The 16,649-nt window shown below is 29.5% G+C and overlaps 1 protein-coding gene across 3 annotated transcripts in view; it reads right to left on the bottom strand.

The window, feature by feature from the left end:
- Positions 1-148: 148 nt before the first annotated feature.
- The window catches only part of LOC111636392 (histone H3.3), a 23,599-nt gene continuing 7,098 nt past the window's right edge, over positions 149-16,649 (bottom strand). For all 3 annotated transcript variants that reach the window (XM_023381636.1, XM_023381637.1, XM_023381638.1), the window contains 3 exons: positions 11,947-12,008; positions 9,926-10,223; positions 149-981 (listed from right to left, as the gene is read on the bottom strand). In XM_023381636.1, the coding sequence (XP_023237404.1) occupies positions 853-981; positions 9,926-10,207 (411 nt within the window). In that variant the 5' untranslated portion in view covers positions 10,208-10,223; positions 11,947-12,008 and the 3' untranslated portion in view covers positions 149-852. The remainder of the gene's footprint in view (positions 982-9,925; positions 10,224-11,946; positions 12,009-16,649) is intronic.

Genomic DNA, 16,649 nt, shown 5'->3' with positions numbered 1-16,649 from the left:
ATCGCCCGCTTCCCAACGTGGTCTCGCGCCATTAACAACGTGCAACTTCCTTTTTTGGGGTGTCTCGAGTGTTAAAAATGAGCGCCAGAGAGAACTTTTTTTGGAATGTCACACTTTTATTTACGATGAATTTTATGAATCAAAACTACTTACAAGTAATGAGTACTACCTGTATATCCCCCACATCTTGCGTAAACTGAGATTACCATTTTTTTTTTCAAATCTAACTTCTACTTAATCTAGAATTGTACAATACTACTGATAATGGGCATTTTGTTTAATGATGGCAGTGAATACAGTACAGTGAACAGTTTCACAGTACTTTCAAGTATTGAGTAACTTCGAGGAGGAAAAAAAGTGAAAAATTTTCAAAATACTTTTTTTTGATGTCATTTTTTTTTGTTATTGTGAAGTCACTATACCACATACTTGTATTTTGTGCATTAGAATTTTTTTTGGACAGATTTTGCTAAACCTATATTAATATAGCCAAAAAATGACAATTCAAGACTGAAGAAGAACAAGCACATATTACATTTCTACAACACAATTTTTTAGCTCACAAGATCTACGAAGATCACTGTAAATTTTTTTACGACACAAAAACAGTACAAAAACACACTGCTTCCACCCTTTTTTTTTTATATATATACCTCGGATTTATGTTGAGCTGATGAATAACTTACAAACTTGCCTTACAAAAAAATTTTTCTTTTAATGACTGCAGAAAATAAAAAGTTCATATTTCATGTATAAAACATTGCCGAATAATGATGAACACTTATTGGGTTTATGGTGATGATGTGCTTTTTTTCCCCTCACATTAAACAAACGGGCAGTGTAAAAGGACTCTTATGCACGCTCTCCGCGGATCCGTCTGGCCAGCTGGATATCTTTGGGCATGATAGTGACACGCTTGGCATGGATTGCACACAGGTTAGTGTCCTCAAAAAGACCAACCAGATAAGCTTCACTTGCTTCCTGAAATAAAATAAGCAAATTTTTATTAGATCCAGTATTTTAAAAAGAAGCAAAAAAGGTTTAAGATAAATGCAAATTTAATGACCTGTAAAGTGACAAGGTATATTCACGCTCTACATACAGTTATAACAATGTTTTTTTTACCTTCCTATTTAAAAAGCTAAACTGATAGTAAAACACTTTAAATGGGCAATTTGCTGTCGTTTTTGGTTTGATCTTCGACATAAAATTTTGTTTTTGCATTGAAAGGGCAATAAATTAAAACTTTGCGCTACCAAATATTCAAATACAAGATAATAATTTTTTATTTATATATTTATTTTATAACAATAATAAACAAGTTTCTTGTACAAAGGATATAATAAAAACATAAGTCAACCACAAATTATGAACAAACTGGCTGTACAAGGATTAATTTTCCTCATTATAAGCCATAAGATTTTATGTTGTATGTGTTTATCTAGCCTCATTTCAATCTAATACCCAATAACAACACATCAAAATTTCAATTTAAGTTTTATTCACTATTATAATAGAAAAGGTATCAGGATACAATTTCTCATTAGAATGTAAGTGATATTTTTGTTAATTCCAAGACAAATAGTGAAATTGCTTTAAAGTAGGCCTCGTAAAAATCTATGAGAATCTTACTATGGAAGAGAGAAAGACATTAGCAAACATGAATAAAGAACCAAACTATTGTATATCACATTAACAATTGTATGGATGCAAATATAGGATAATTTCACTCATCACTGAATACTCTAACACAAAATACAATTACTCTAACCATTATGTGCACACTAAGATGAATAGAATTTATACTAAATAATATGGCAAGTCTTAAAATAAGAAAACAAAACTGATTAATTTCTGTGAAGGAACGGGTCAAAATCAATAATTAAATATGAAAAGGTAATCTAAGTTCAATTTATTTAATATATTAAAACTATTTGACATTGAAGATTTTAAGTGCACACAGACAAACTTTTCTTTTTGCTTCACTCAACTTTTCAATTCAAGATTAATAGTAGTAATTCTAACCCACCCAAGCAAGAACCAATGTCATGCTTCCACGAAACTGGAACGATACAAAGATTTTATGTATTGTTGAATTCAAGTTTAATAATGTATTTCGATTAGGTAATCATGTTTTAGAACACACTTTTTATAAAATTTATAACATTAGAAATATAGTCACATAAAACACAATTTGCAAAAATTATTGGAAAGATCAAAACAAATTTATTCAGAGAAAGAAAGGGAGAAATAATCAAGGTGTAAAATCTTATTACAAAGTTAAAACTACTCAGCACGCCTAAATCTGAAGTCTTCAAATTGTCTCATTTGAACAACGGCGTGCGCACACACTGAACCAGAATATATCTTGTGTCTGCTATGTAATAACCAAATTCAATTGCACTGGAATATAGATAAATAAACAGTGGACTATTTGTTGGTTTGGATGCCATGCACTGTAGCCTCTCTTGCACAATGTAAATCCTATCTTGAGTGCAATGATAGAAAATGGCATAGTTTAAATTACAAAGTCAGTGTCAAGACCAGTACATAACACTTTCATCTAATTAAAATACTTAAAATGGAAATGGCTTCACATTAAGAAGAGTGGTGGAACCATGAGGCTTCTCTGCATGGTTCTGAGTGTTCAAGGCCATACAGAGAAGCCTCGCATAAAGCCTACTCCAGTGCAATTGTATTTAGTTATTTTACACAGCAGACAAGATTTAGTCTGATTCAATGTTTGTGTCTACATTTCACATAATTTTCATTATTGTATAATGGAGAAATTTGTCTTGTTTTATTAACAGCACATTCCACTCTAAAGTGCAACTTTTAAATTATATAGGTTTTCAATAAATTGTAAAGAACAAAATATTATTTTCCAATCAAAGCAAATTATTTAGATCTTTTAGCTACATAGAATTTTTTCCAAAACATTAAACCTTTTAAAATATTGGGTTGTCCAAAGTTTGTGCCGATTTTGAAGGAAAATTGAAATGCAGGAGATTTAAATTTTAGTACACATTAAATTATATAGGTGCCATTCTGTTCTACAACCTTTCTCCATTCTTCAGGCAACTTGAAAATCCCGTCTTTCCAGAATCTCTCAGGTTTTTCAGCGAAAAACTTTTTTACGTGATTTTTTATCTTGATCAAAGAGTTGAAGTTTTTCCATTAAGGAAATTTTGTAATGATCGAAATAAGTGGAAATCAGAGGGTACAAGGTCTGGTGAATGGGGTAGAACATCCCAACCGAGCTCCAACAATTTTTGTTGAGTTATCACAAAGACACATGAGGCCGTGCATTGTCCTGATGAAACATGATGTCCTTCAGAGTTGCTATTTCTGGATGTTTTTGTTCAAATGTTGTCTTTAATTAATCTAATTGGGAACAATACTTCTCTGAATTTATCATCTTGTTGTTTGGTAAAAGCTCATAATACAGGATCCTTTTCCAATCCCACCAGACACAGAGCATGATCTTCTTTGGATGAAGACCAGCTTTTGGGGTGGATAAAAAGGTGGTTCATTCTGCTTTCCCCAAGATCTTTTTCGTTCAACATTATTATAAATGATCCATTTTTCATCCCCTGTCACTACTTGCTTCAAAAATTGTCTCCTCGTTGTGTTTATAAAATGAGTCACAAATGGAAATGCGATCCATCAGACTTTTCTCCGTTAAATTGTGGGGAACCATACATCAAAACGGTTTATGTAGCCAATCTTTACAAAATGCTCATGGATGGTGGATTTTGACATATTTAACATTTCTGCTAATTTACGTGTCATATAGTGTGGGTTATTCTCAATCAGTGTTTCAGTTTGACCTTCACCTGTGGTGGAGGGCATACCTGGGCACTCTTGATATTTAAGGTTGAAATCACCAGCTTTAAACCTAGCAAACCCCTTCCACAAAGTTCTTTCAGCTACAACACCTTCGCTATAAACAGCACATATCTTGTTTGCCGCTTGTATGGCATTTTTGCCTTTCTGGTAAAATAAAAGCATTAAATGCCTAAAATGCACTCTGTTTTCTTCAATATTCAAAGGCGTATTAAACTGACAAAAACTAACATATCATAACCAAATTTTTTTCCAAATATACCTGAAGTACTGTCTTCTACGATGTGTACGCACGTCATTTCTTTTTTACCGTTCCGACATGTTCAGACCTGTCCTTATGCCACCTACCAAAAATCAGCACAAACTTTCAGGACGACCCAATAGAAAAGGTTAAAACTTAAAGTAAACGAATTTCAAAAACATAGATTAGAGAGAAAAAAGAAAAAAGCTAAAAGCTAAATTAAAGTTATTATATACGGTAACAAGTTTTTTACAAATGCTGATAAACTTGTTTAATCTAATTAGTGATGCATAATAAGATCATTAAGTGCAATACTGAGTAGTGTAATTTCTGAAATACAACTATTTGTTATAATTATTATTATGGTTGTTTAATTCACATTATCAAAATATAACAATTGTGAAATTTTAATGTGAAAAAAGATGCAAAATAGCATAAGAACACAAATGCTTTTCATAAAAATAAAATATAAACTTAACTGCCAAAAAATGACTAAACAGCAGACTAAATGCATAGTTCCTTTTGAACTAATAACTATGATGTAGCATAGAATTTACAAGGTTCTGGTGTCAGTGTGTGAATATAGTCATCAAGCTATACTGCATGGTAGTCCATAATTCTACTATATTGGTCAGATGTAACGCAAAGCCAAAATGGTTGCATACTGCCCCAAAAGTGCTCAACTGGGTCTAAATCCAATAAACAAAATCCAGCTAGTCATTGGAATGTTCCTCAAACCAATCTCACCTGTGTATGATGTAGAGTGGTATTGTTCTGTTGAATTAACCCATCTCCATGAAGGAATGTTTGAAATATACAGGGGTAAAGATAACCAGCAATAATATGTAATGGAAACCTCAAAACTAAAATTTATACTACTTGTAGTCTTAATTATTATTATTGATTATCATCAATTTAAGAATGTCCAAAGTAATTACAATAGAAATATTTGGAAACTGAGTGGTCTCTCATTTACTGATCCAAGAATTCTTAAAACTCACTTTTCTGTAAGCCAATCCAGGTTGCATGTTTGTTAAAAAAAAGATTTTGAGATCAGATAATATGATTTCATAATACTCTTTTCAATAACTATTACAATTTTATTACTAACATTTACCTCAAACATTCACTATTCTAAAATATGATTTGAAACCTAATACACTATACAAATTAATTGCATTCATATCATCATCAATTCTTTCTTGACTTACATTTTGTGCATGGATGACAGCAGGGGCAACATTATCTTCTGGAACAGACCACCCTTATGAGGGAAACGATGAAGCATGACCAGGGGAAAATGATCAGCACAATGTTAGTGTAGATGAACTTGTCTTAATACCATCCATCTTCACTAGTAGTTCAGAAGATACCAAGCAAAACATGCCCCAGACCATTACAATTATGCCACTCACCTGAATAATGCCATGCTCACATGAGATGTCCACAGCTTTGTATGGTTTTCTCCAAACATGTATCCAATCATCCAGCCCATAAAAGTGGTCTGAACAGACATCATGATTCCAATATCAGTGGTCAAATGTTCTCTGGTCCAGGCAAGCCCAACCACCAAACATTAGGTATCACTACAGGAACACATGGGTCAACAAGTGTGAAAGCCCACAGAATGGATTGTCCTGTTCAATCCTTTGACTAGTGGTTCAACTAACATTGGCATTGAATTGGGATGTGATTTTATCCTGTGTCATGCAGTGGTTACCAATTAGACAAGCATTGGCAATTTATCTGACCATTCACGAGTGTTCAAACACTAGGTGAAGCCATGATTTGTCTGAATTTTGATATTTGCAGTGATTCATGAAAATACAAAAGCTGTGGCCACTTCAGATATGGAGTGCCCAGCCATCTGGTGTCAACAATCTGTCTGTGGTTGAAGAGTGATAAATCCTTCCACATGGCATTATGAATACTGTACACTATTAGAAAACACTTTGATTGTGTTTGCGTAACTATGTAAATTTGGACTGATCTCATTATCACACATAATGTATGTTGATTATAATTAAAGTATTGATGTCTTGAGAAATTTTGGCACTTCAGTTTAATACAGTACTAAACATTATTTTTGTTATGATGCAATACACGGAGTGAATACTCATGTAAGCTAAATTAAATGTTCAAGAATTCAGATGCCAGCTTTAAGAGCAATCATGTAACCCCTCAGTTTCTAAATACATTCAATATGTAAAGTCTAGTACATTATAAAATGCTAATAACTCAACAAGAAAATATTGAACATGCATTGTATCTATTTTCTTTAACTACCATGCAAGATTTTTCTTACTTTAAATGTTTAATGACTACAAGAAACCAAATTTTAATCTAAATATTTCCATAAAATAATAATATGCATAATATTGGATTAAATTTATAAATACGGAATTAATTTGAAAAAATTATATCTTTGTAATGTTAAGTATATTTTAACCTATTTTATTTGTTGCCTGTGATGCCATATTATTCAATATATATATATTGAATAATATAAAAACAAAAAAAATTTTATTTTAAAAGTTCATTTTGATATAATAATTGTGACGCAAAAAGCGACATCTAGTATCAAAAACGTTCCAATGTAAACACAAATATTCGGGATCGCTCACGCAGGTCAATGAGGTCAACATGAATATTTTCGGGATCAACATAGGACAGGTTAAACTCAAATATATCTTATTTACTCTGCTAATTTTGAAAAGGATATGTTGAAAATGGCATAAGAAAACAACACACACAAAAAGTATTATCAAACAAAATATTGTCAATTTTGTTAAAAATAGCAATATAAAAAATACTGTCATTTTTCACATAAATGGAAACAATCATTAAACTGAAAAACACAGGTGTTTTGTTTAAAAATAAATAATTATATATATTTTTATTTTAAATTGCTAAATCCATTATTTTGAAAATATTACAAGTCTTGCTCACTTGCATTATTTTCAAAATAATAAAAAAACCCTCTAAATTATTGACCTACTTTTAAAACTAAAATTGATAATTTGTACAATTTCTCTGATTTAGGAGGAAAATATTTAATTAGTTTAAACAAAATACTACAAGCAATTTTCAGTAAATTTAAACTTTTTTTAATATACTATAACAGCATGATAATGCGTATATTCCATATATTTTTAAACATCCTTAAAAGCAGTTCCTAAATTATCAGAGTAGCAAAGTTACTTGTAACAAAGAAAAATATTTAGCTGTATAAATAAGAACAAACACAACCAAGAATTAAAATTAAACAGATTAAAGTTTCAACCATCTTCAGATTCTAGAATGGAAAGAATTCAAAACACAAATGAAATAGAAACTAGCACCAAATAAAATTATTTAACCATTAATGTAAATATAGAGCATGAAATTACTTGAGAACAAAAAGAAAACCTCTCCAGATATTAGGAAGTATGTCCGATTTTTCCAATTAAGCTTTTGTCCATAAAAATCTAGGGTTTCTGCAAATTTTGTCACATTTTTTGGCAGTGGCATCTAAAATAATATATTTAAATTGCTAAATCCATTATTTTGAAAATAATACAAGTCTTGCTAATTTGCATTATTTTCAAAAATGAAAAAGCAGCTTTGATCAGCAAGCCAAATTGTGTACATTAGTGTAGATGAACTTGTCTTAATACCATCCATCTTCACTAGTAGTTCAGAAGATACCAAGCAAAACAAGCCCCAGACCATTACAATTATGCCACTCACCTGAATAATGCCATGCTCACATGAGATGTCCACAGCTTTGTATGGTTTTCTCCAAACATGTATCCAANTTTTTTGGCAGTGGCATCTAAAATAATATATTTAAATTGCTAAATCCATTATTTTGAAAATAATACAAGTCTTGCTAATTTGCATTATTTTCAAAAATGAAAAAGCAGCTTTGATCAGCAAGCCAAATTGTGTACACAATCATAAGGTGGGCCACAAACATTTTACATATATTCCATGCATACAAAAAGTAGGTTTATTTTTATCTTTTTTTAATAAGTGATGTGTCATTTAAAAAAACAAATCATTTAAATATGTTCATCAGGCTTATGTGCACTGTACACCAGATTTGGTCCAGGAAGCCTTAGTTTAGGCACAATTTTATAGAATGATTATCAAGTAATTAGTTTTTTGTGGACTGAAGCAAATATTGATTGAACTTGAAAACATCAGGCTCTATTGCCATGCACTTCCTAATGCATGACAATAATAATAGAGGTATTGTAACAGTATTGAAGTGACCAAGTAAAGCTACGTAGTACAAACTCAATTTTCTGCTGTTACCTGAGAAATTTTTCATTCCTAAAACTGAATAAACCAATAGATTTTATGCCAATTTAATGTTGCATTTAGAATTAATAATTTTATGAAGCTGGACATTATTATTAAATGAAATGTTTACTTGGTTCTTACTGTTCACACCATCTCTACTCTTAAAATCCTCCTGTTATCAATGTTTGTTTCAGCCTAAAAATACTTTCAGGATGATGACTAAATTATTAAACAAAATGAAGAATTCTGTTCTAGCAAAGTTTGGGTATCAAAGATATACAAGTACTTTCTAACATCAGGGTTTCCCAAAAATAATTTCAGACTATTCTTTCCATGTAACCATATGCTTATGTTCAGTTGTATTTTGAATTCTTTCCATTTTAGAACCTACTTAAAATGACTAAAAGGAACAAGTATTTTCATTCACATTGTATTTCAAACGATTTTCTTTTGAATTGGAAGTATAATTTTTGTAACCTAATTTTTCTGCACTTTAATTACTATTGCAAATGATAAGACTTTTTAAGATAAAGATGTATTGCCATAAAATTTTAATGCAAGTTTTAAACATTTCATTAATAAATGCTTAAAAATTATTTATTTAACTTAACATATCAAAACAAATTTTCCTTTAATCTGTGTGATAAAAAAAAACCTTATGACATTGTAGGTGCTTGGGTAACCACAAAGTTTTCATCTTAATTTTAAAATATTTATGGTGGTATTTAGTTTAGTGGTAAATGCATATATTGAAAATACAGTATATTTATGTTTATGCCAGTGGTTTTTAAGTTTATTTGAGCATGCATTTGGAACTATAGTCTTGTCTGAATACTCCTAGCAGCACAACAACTGACTTTATAGTGCAAGAAATTGGTAAGCCTGAATTCATTGTGCAGACAAGTGTTAGTGTTCATAGTTAGAAATGCAATCTGTATTGAGTAGGGCTGGTAATAAACCTGGTCCAAGTCAAGGTTCTATTCCAAAACCAGGATGATAGGTTTGTAGAAACACATTTTGTTTTGTAATATCTTGTGATACAAGAATTACAAAACAATGTAATTAAAAGTTCTTGGTGATAACTGATTTGGTGTAATTAGGAAGGAAACAAATAATTGTGTAAAATGTCTGCATGCATGTGTTTGTTCCTAAAATATATTTTGAATGGTTTCCGAGATTGATTTCAAATGTTATAAATGTAATGAACTAAAGGAAAGAAACATTTTCTAAATATATGCAGTGGAATTTTGTCTTTCCAGACTGGCACTTACTATATTAATAGATACCCAGGTGTGTACATCATAAGAGTGTAAAAACTTCAGATATTTTATATTTAAAAAGTAACAAAAAGAAACTAAAAAATAGTATAAAGTGTGTCACAAAATTAATTTACAGATTCACAGAACCAGCAACCAATGTAACTTGAAACTCAGAGAGCACTGTTTGAAAGCACAAAAGTTATTGGGTACCTTCCCAGACAGAAAGGTTAATAAATTCACGATTGTTATATATTAAAAATGGATCAAACAAAATATTTAAAATGTAACATACTTGCAAAGCACCAATTGCAGCACTCTGGAATCGAAGATCTGTTTTGAAATCCTGTGCAATTTCTCTCACAAGTCGCTGAAATGGCAATTTTCTGATGAGCAATTCTGTGGACTTCTGGTAACGTCTGATCTCACGAAGAGCAACAGTACCCGGTCTGTATCTATGAGGTTTTTTTACACCTCCAGTAGACGGAGCACTTTTACGGGCTGCTTTGGTTGCCAACTGTTTACGTGGAGCCTTACCACCAGTAGATTTACGGGCTGTTTGTTTTGTACGTGCCATTTCTCTTAAGTATTATCTGAAATTTTATATTAAAATAAACATTTAAAATTTGTTATTGATTTCAAAACATGATCGTCTTACAGTAATCTTATCAACATTTTTTAGACTTTAAAATAACAATCTTTCAGTCCTATGAGAAATTGTTGCCAACTTTTCACATTATTGTAATAATATACAAAACTAAAAATATCATTAATCTTGACATAATTCAATATAAATGAATATAGGAAAAAAAATCATGTCACAAATCAAAAGTAACTTTTACATTATTTCACTAAATCCAACATATTTTCAAATAATTTTGAAGACAAAATGAACAACATTCAAATTAAACAACATAAAGAGCTGATTTGGCTATGCTTTTAATACAGTTTTCAGTTAGATATTAAAAAATGTTTTCAAGTGAATCTTAAATGTAATAGCTACTGATGCATTTTCATAAATTTTATATTAATTTTAATAAATTCAATTTTAATATTTTTTGCGTGTTCAACAAAATCTAAATATTTGTTAATTTAATATAACATATCAGTGGAGAGTTTTTTGAAGCAAAATTTATGAAGTATCATCAGATAAGAATTTTGAAAAATCAATGTAGTATTGTTTGAAGATCAATCACTAATTTCTAAATTTGTGATGTATTATTACAATGTACATAACAAATTAAAACTTTAGACAAAGACTACAGTGATACTTCACTTGACAATTTAAACAAAGATTTTTGTATCAATGCACTGATATTAAATATTTTAATCTAAATAATCATTCCGCAAATGCAATATTTAATTTATTTGGATATGAAAATGCACACATGGGTATTGCAAGACACTTTGAAACAGTATTTTGTTGCCAAATTGATTTAAATAGCCTGAACAAAACAGCTAGATGATTAATTTTTAAAATTTTCTTGATTAAAATGCTTTCGTCTACAGGCAGTTTCAGATTTTATATTACAATGATGATAGGAAATACTAGATTCATTCAAAATTACATATGAAGAAAAATGTTAACATATTACCTAATCTTTACCTTCTACCTGTATAATGTTTATTATCCTTGGAAATTCCACACAGTTTAAGAGCAGAAACAACAATGTATGTATTTCCTGTTTGCATGCAATAGCCTACTAACCATTACCAATTCATATATGGTTTATAAAAAGTTATAATAAACTTTCAGCACATTGTGCAATATATGTCTGATTTACTGCAAAATAAAAAGCTTTAGTCCCATTTCTAAATATTACATATTGTACTAAAATAGTTTAAGTAAAATAATGTTCTTGAACCTAGCTTCATTAAGATAGTTTTTAATTAACTATTTCTGATTTTGCATAATAAATATTTAATAAAAGAAAAACAGTTTAACTGTAAATTTAAATTTAAAAAAATATTCAATTCTGCATAAGGTTATAATATTCTAAATTTACAACTCATGATATTGTTATAAAAAAAGTTTTGAAGAAAAAGTTCTGGTTAAGTCAGTTCTTAATTCTTGATTATGTAAGAAAAAACATGTATATTTCAAAAAAGATTATATATTACTCATACATCAATTTAAAAAAGAAATGAATAAGGATATGTGTTATTTTCATGTAATGTGTGACATGACTAACGTTAAGATGAATTAACAAGATTTAATAATCATGTAACAAACTATTTTATCAGTTTAGTTTTTTCTTCTGTTTATATTATAAAATACTTATTTTTTACATAAAGTATACATCATCTTATACTCACACATAAAATTTGCAAATCTTCAATTCAAATATTCGTCAAAGTCTCTTGCTAAAGATAAGAACCTGCAATAGAAAATTTTATAAATTTAAATTCATGTACAAACATGCTGTCAATAAAATTACATTTAAATATTTTAACTGGCTAAACTAATTGTTTCAAATGAATTATATTAAATATTTTAAAAACAATTTTCATTAAAATAATTTCTGCATAAAATCAAAAAGCACCTTACTAATATAACAGAATTCCGATGGTTTTTTGTCATTATGAATTTCATTCTAAATTAACCTTGTCATGTTACTCATGTGTAAAGTACACTATTTTTAATTTATATATTCAACAAATCAGTGATATCTATATCAGCTGACAAAAGAATAAAGTGTATTTTATAGTTACTCCTTTCTTAAACATGTATCACACCTTATACTTTACAGTTGTTTATTACATTTGTGACCCAAAGTCCAGCATACTGGACACTAATTTGCATACAAAAATTTTATTAAAAGAAATTATTTTTAATACCATTGTGTTTTAAGCACTTAGCTTATACTTCTATATGAAAATCACTTGGCACAGTTTTTCTTCAGATTGAAGAGGTTATAAATAGCAAATTTAAAAACGTGCAATACTTCTCACAAAATATGAATTCATTAATTACACTCAGAAATATTGCCTAGGCCCGTGGGCTCCAAAGTGGAGTATGCCAAGTTTTCCTTCAAAATACTGTAGGTGTTCTGTACAGTCAAAATACTGTAATTCTAATTCAAAATGTAAATTTGTAATTTAATTTAAAGTATGTATGTTGTTTAAAATAAATAAATAATTTGATTTTTGACTACACACAAACAGACACACACACTATATTATATTATAGGAGATACAACTTATAATTATTTTTGTCTCGGATATGAGATCAAAAAAGTTTGGAGATCACGAGCCTAGACAATGTAGTACCAAAGATTTACGAGATGTTGCAATGTTGAAATAATAGATATTACGCAGTAAAATATTCTAATGTGTTATAAATCAATACTAGTTCATATAACTTTTTCTATGGCTATGAAAATTTTTTATATATACACATGTGTGCTTTTGTGTTTAAATAATTTTTATATTTTAAAAGTAATTCATAATGGAAAAATAATTATACTAAAAAATTTTTTTACCAACAACATAGAACATTGTCAATCTGAACAGTATTGATGTTACTTATATTTTACTGATTATTTCAGAGATGAAACCAAAAACATTGGTTGACTTTAAATTTGGTATTTTTGTACAATAAAATTAGGTAGTTTTAAATTTAAAACTATCTAATTTGTTTAAAAAAACAGGCTTAAAAATCAACACATTTTTCTGTTGTGAAATTTATGAACAACTAAACAAAGCCTATGTAGGCAAGCCACCATTTTATGTATAGCTTAAATTCATGGCTGTAGAGTTGGTACACAAACACTGAACAGCTACAATTCCTATGGTACCTTTGACTAATTTATATATCAATATAGGATATTAGAAATTATAATTTATTAGTAGTCAGCTCATCTTTATTGACTCCAACAGCTGAAGAATTGCTGCTGACTCACAGCACTACTTAAATTACTATAAATATAATATTAAGTGCAGCTAAAAATCACACATTAGCATTGTTTCCAATTTACATTTTAATAATCTTAAAATATTAACATCAATACTATACACAGCTTTTATCATCTGTTAATCCTACAACAAATAAAAATAATCATCTTATCACAGCTGTGCTATAAATAGTTCTCATTCCATTTACTCTTGTACATAATGAAATTGTTTATTTTTACAGTAATTATCATTCAACACGCCTTGATCATTTTGATATGCAAGACTAATTTTTGAATGTTTCTTTATGAAACTTCTGTATGTATACCTTGCAAATTGCTATTTAGCTGAAAATTTGTATTTATCAGATATTTCAAGAGAACAAGTATTTATTAGATTTAACAACTATCTTTATCAAGTAATGTAAACTAGAAAATCATAAATATATGTTTAGTCAAGTTTCATGTCCCAATAATACTAGATTTATTTCTGCATCTCATTTTCTGAGCATGTTAAGATGTTTGGTCACTATCATAAAATGTTACATGGGAAAGTCAAATTAAATCCACATTGCAATATCAACTAAGGACATGCTCTTTTTTAAAGAAAATATAGAATGACTCATTTTACTCTTCCTATCCTGTGGGCACTAAAGGGTTACTACACCATTATGAGTCAGCCAGGCTTACAGTGTAGTTGAATAGTAAGGACCTGACTACCACAAAAAATCCTTGAGGTTTTTGACTTTATTGCATTTATTCCTGGGTCCCCTGGAATGGTAGGCTGACACCAAACACTCAGCCATCTGGTTGTCCCTCTTGTTGTTATTGAAGTATAAAAATGATGTATTAATATATCAATAAGCATAACAAGTTAAGAGAATCTTCTCAATCTTTTAGACAAACAATTTCTTCTCTAAGTGGATCACAACCATCGAACATACTAAAAGTTGTCATTTTTCATCTAAAAAACCTACCATCTGTATCATAGTACTGACCAAAAGATTAGGCCTGCTTGAAAATATCTGTCAGGTATCTTTCATTATTTAAATAACAGATTAGAGGAAAGAAATCTTGTGTATGTAAACTTCTGATTTTAAGTCCATTTCATTCTTGGACAAAGAAAACTAAATAGCAAATAATATCACAAATACCACTTAAAATAATATCTGATTCATCTATGTTAATAGTTTATAACATGGCTCAAATTCTGCCCCATTCTCATTTTGTATTTCAACAAAACAAGTCATCAAAATTTTCTACTTTTCCCCACAGCCAAGTAGGTAACTTATCTCCCCCTCTTTAGTTCCATACAGAAAAGACAGTTTAACAAAAATAAAATAAATCCTATGACAGAGCCAAACACAACTGAATATCAACACAATAACAGCATTAAATAAAGCATTACAAAATATTCAATTACCAAAACTTCCTTCTGCATATGTTTCTTATAATAATCATCCATCTGACTTGTACTGCAAGATAAACTGCACCAGTTCACCTATCAGTATATTACTGGTATTTGATATTATTGATTAGCAATATGATATTTTCCACTATCAAAGTCATAAGAATGAATACTTTTCAATATTGTTAAATTTGATACTACTGATAATTGGAATTACCAAAACTTACAATTTAAGATAACTCAAGTACTGAATGTTTTATACATTTGTCAAAATGTTATATCTCTTGGAATAATGCTTTATTTCCTTATGTCAATATTTTTTGTTACTCCTATAATTGGCTCCCAAAAACACCTACCAAATAGGTGACTACTGTAAGAAATTTGGATTCTAAATTATAGGTTGAAACTTAATGTTGTCTATATGTTCTTGGAAACTGATATTAAGCTAAAGTAATAAAATCTATTTTACTCTAGGCTAAATAATACAAACAAGATACAATTAGTATAATAGTAATCAAATTATATTACAATCTCCAGCATTTATTCCCCACCTCATAGAATTAATTTTGCTATTTATAAAGAAAATTCAACAAATAATTTAACAATTACAAATGTACTTTTATGTTTCATTATAATATCTTCAAGAGAAGAATATTAAACAAAACATTAAGTGAGGACTTACCATAAAAAAATAGTTCTGTTTCTATCAAATCATAGGCTAGAAATGCCTGAAAACCTCCAATTTTTTTAATGTATTACCTTAAATGCACTGTTATCCACACAACAATGTTCGAAAATACTCAATATTTGAAAAAAAGCATTAATAATCAGACATGAATTAAACATAAAAACGGCAAATGCAACACAACATTGTGTACAATTTATGCACACATTTAAAGTCCATCATAACACTTTATAAATAAAATGCAGCACTTTCAAAATCACTTTGATGTTATTTTTATAAAATAGTTTAAATTCATAAAATAATCCATATAAGATTTTTAACATTCAAAGATTATAATATAAAGCACAACCATGGCCACATCTATATAAAAGCAGCAGTTTATCATCTTGTTACAAACCACAGCCTGCATAATTTTTCTGAATGCAATCATTTAGGTGTATGCAATTTTGTGTATTAATCACGACATTCCATTTCACATAGCATTTGAACAAACCACTTTATCTAGTGAACATGTATGCCCACATCCATACTTTCTCCAACGTGTGCTTCATAGTCTGTCATCTTTTGATGGTTTGTAAAAATATCAACAAGAAACAGATCATTGGCAAACCATTTTGCAAATCTTTGAGCAATGTCAAATCTCATGCTTCAGGATATCTTGCCGTATTCAAACTAACTTATCCAATGGTAAAATAATGCTGGTACATAATGTGGACATAAGTGTATGTGCCTGTGTATAAATGTAGCAAATTTCTATTTTATTATTATATAACTAGTTGAAAACTACTAAAAATCAAGAAAAATCTAAATATATATAACTCAAAGGTGACTGACTGACATAGTGATCTATCAACGCACAGCCCAAACCACTGGACGGATCGGGCTGAAATTTGGCATGCAGGTAGATGTTATGACGTAGGCATCCGCTAAGAAAGGATTTTGATCAATTCTACCCCCAAGGGGATAAAATAGGGGATGAAAGTTTGTATGAAACTTTGTCAATTTTAAACCGATCGGGCTGAGACTTTGCATGCAT

This window comes from Centruroides sculpturatus, unplaced genomic scaffold (genome assembly GCF_000671375.1).
Source record: "Centruroides sculpturatus isolate CEXI.00-Female unplaced genomic scaffold, Cexi_2.0 scaffold1069, whole genome shotgun sequence".
In the NCBI taxonomy this organism is placed as follows: domain Eukaryota; kingdom Metazoa; phylum Arthropoda; class Arachnida; order Scorpiones; family Buthidae; genus Centruroides; species Centruroides sculpturatus.
The sequence above is the reverse complement of the archived record's forward strand: the minus strand, read 5'-3'. Positions and strand labels throughout refer to the sequence as shown.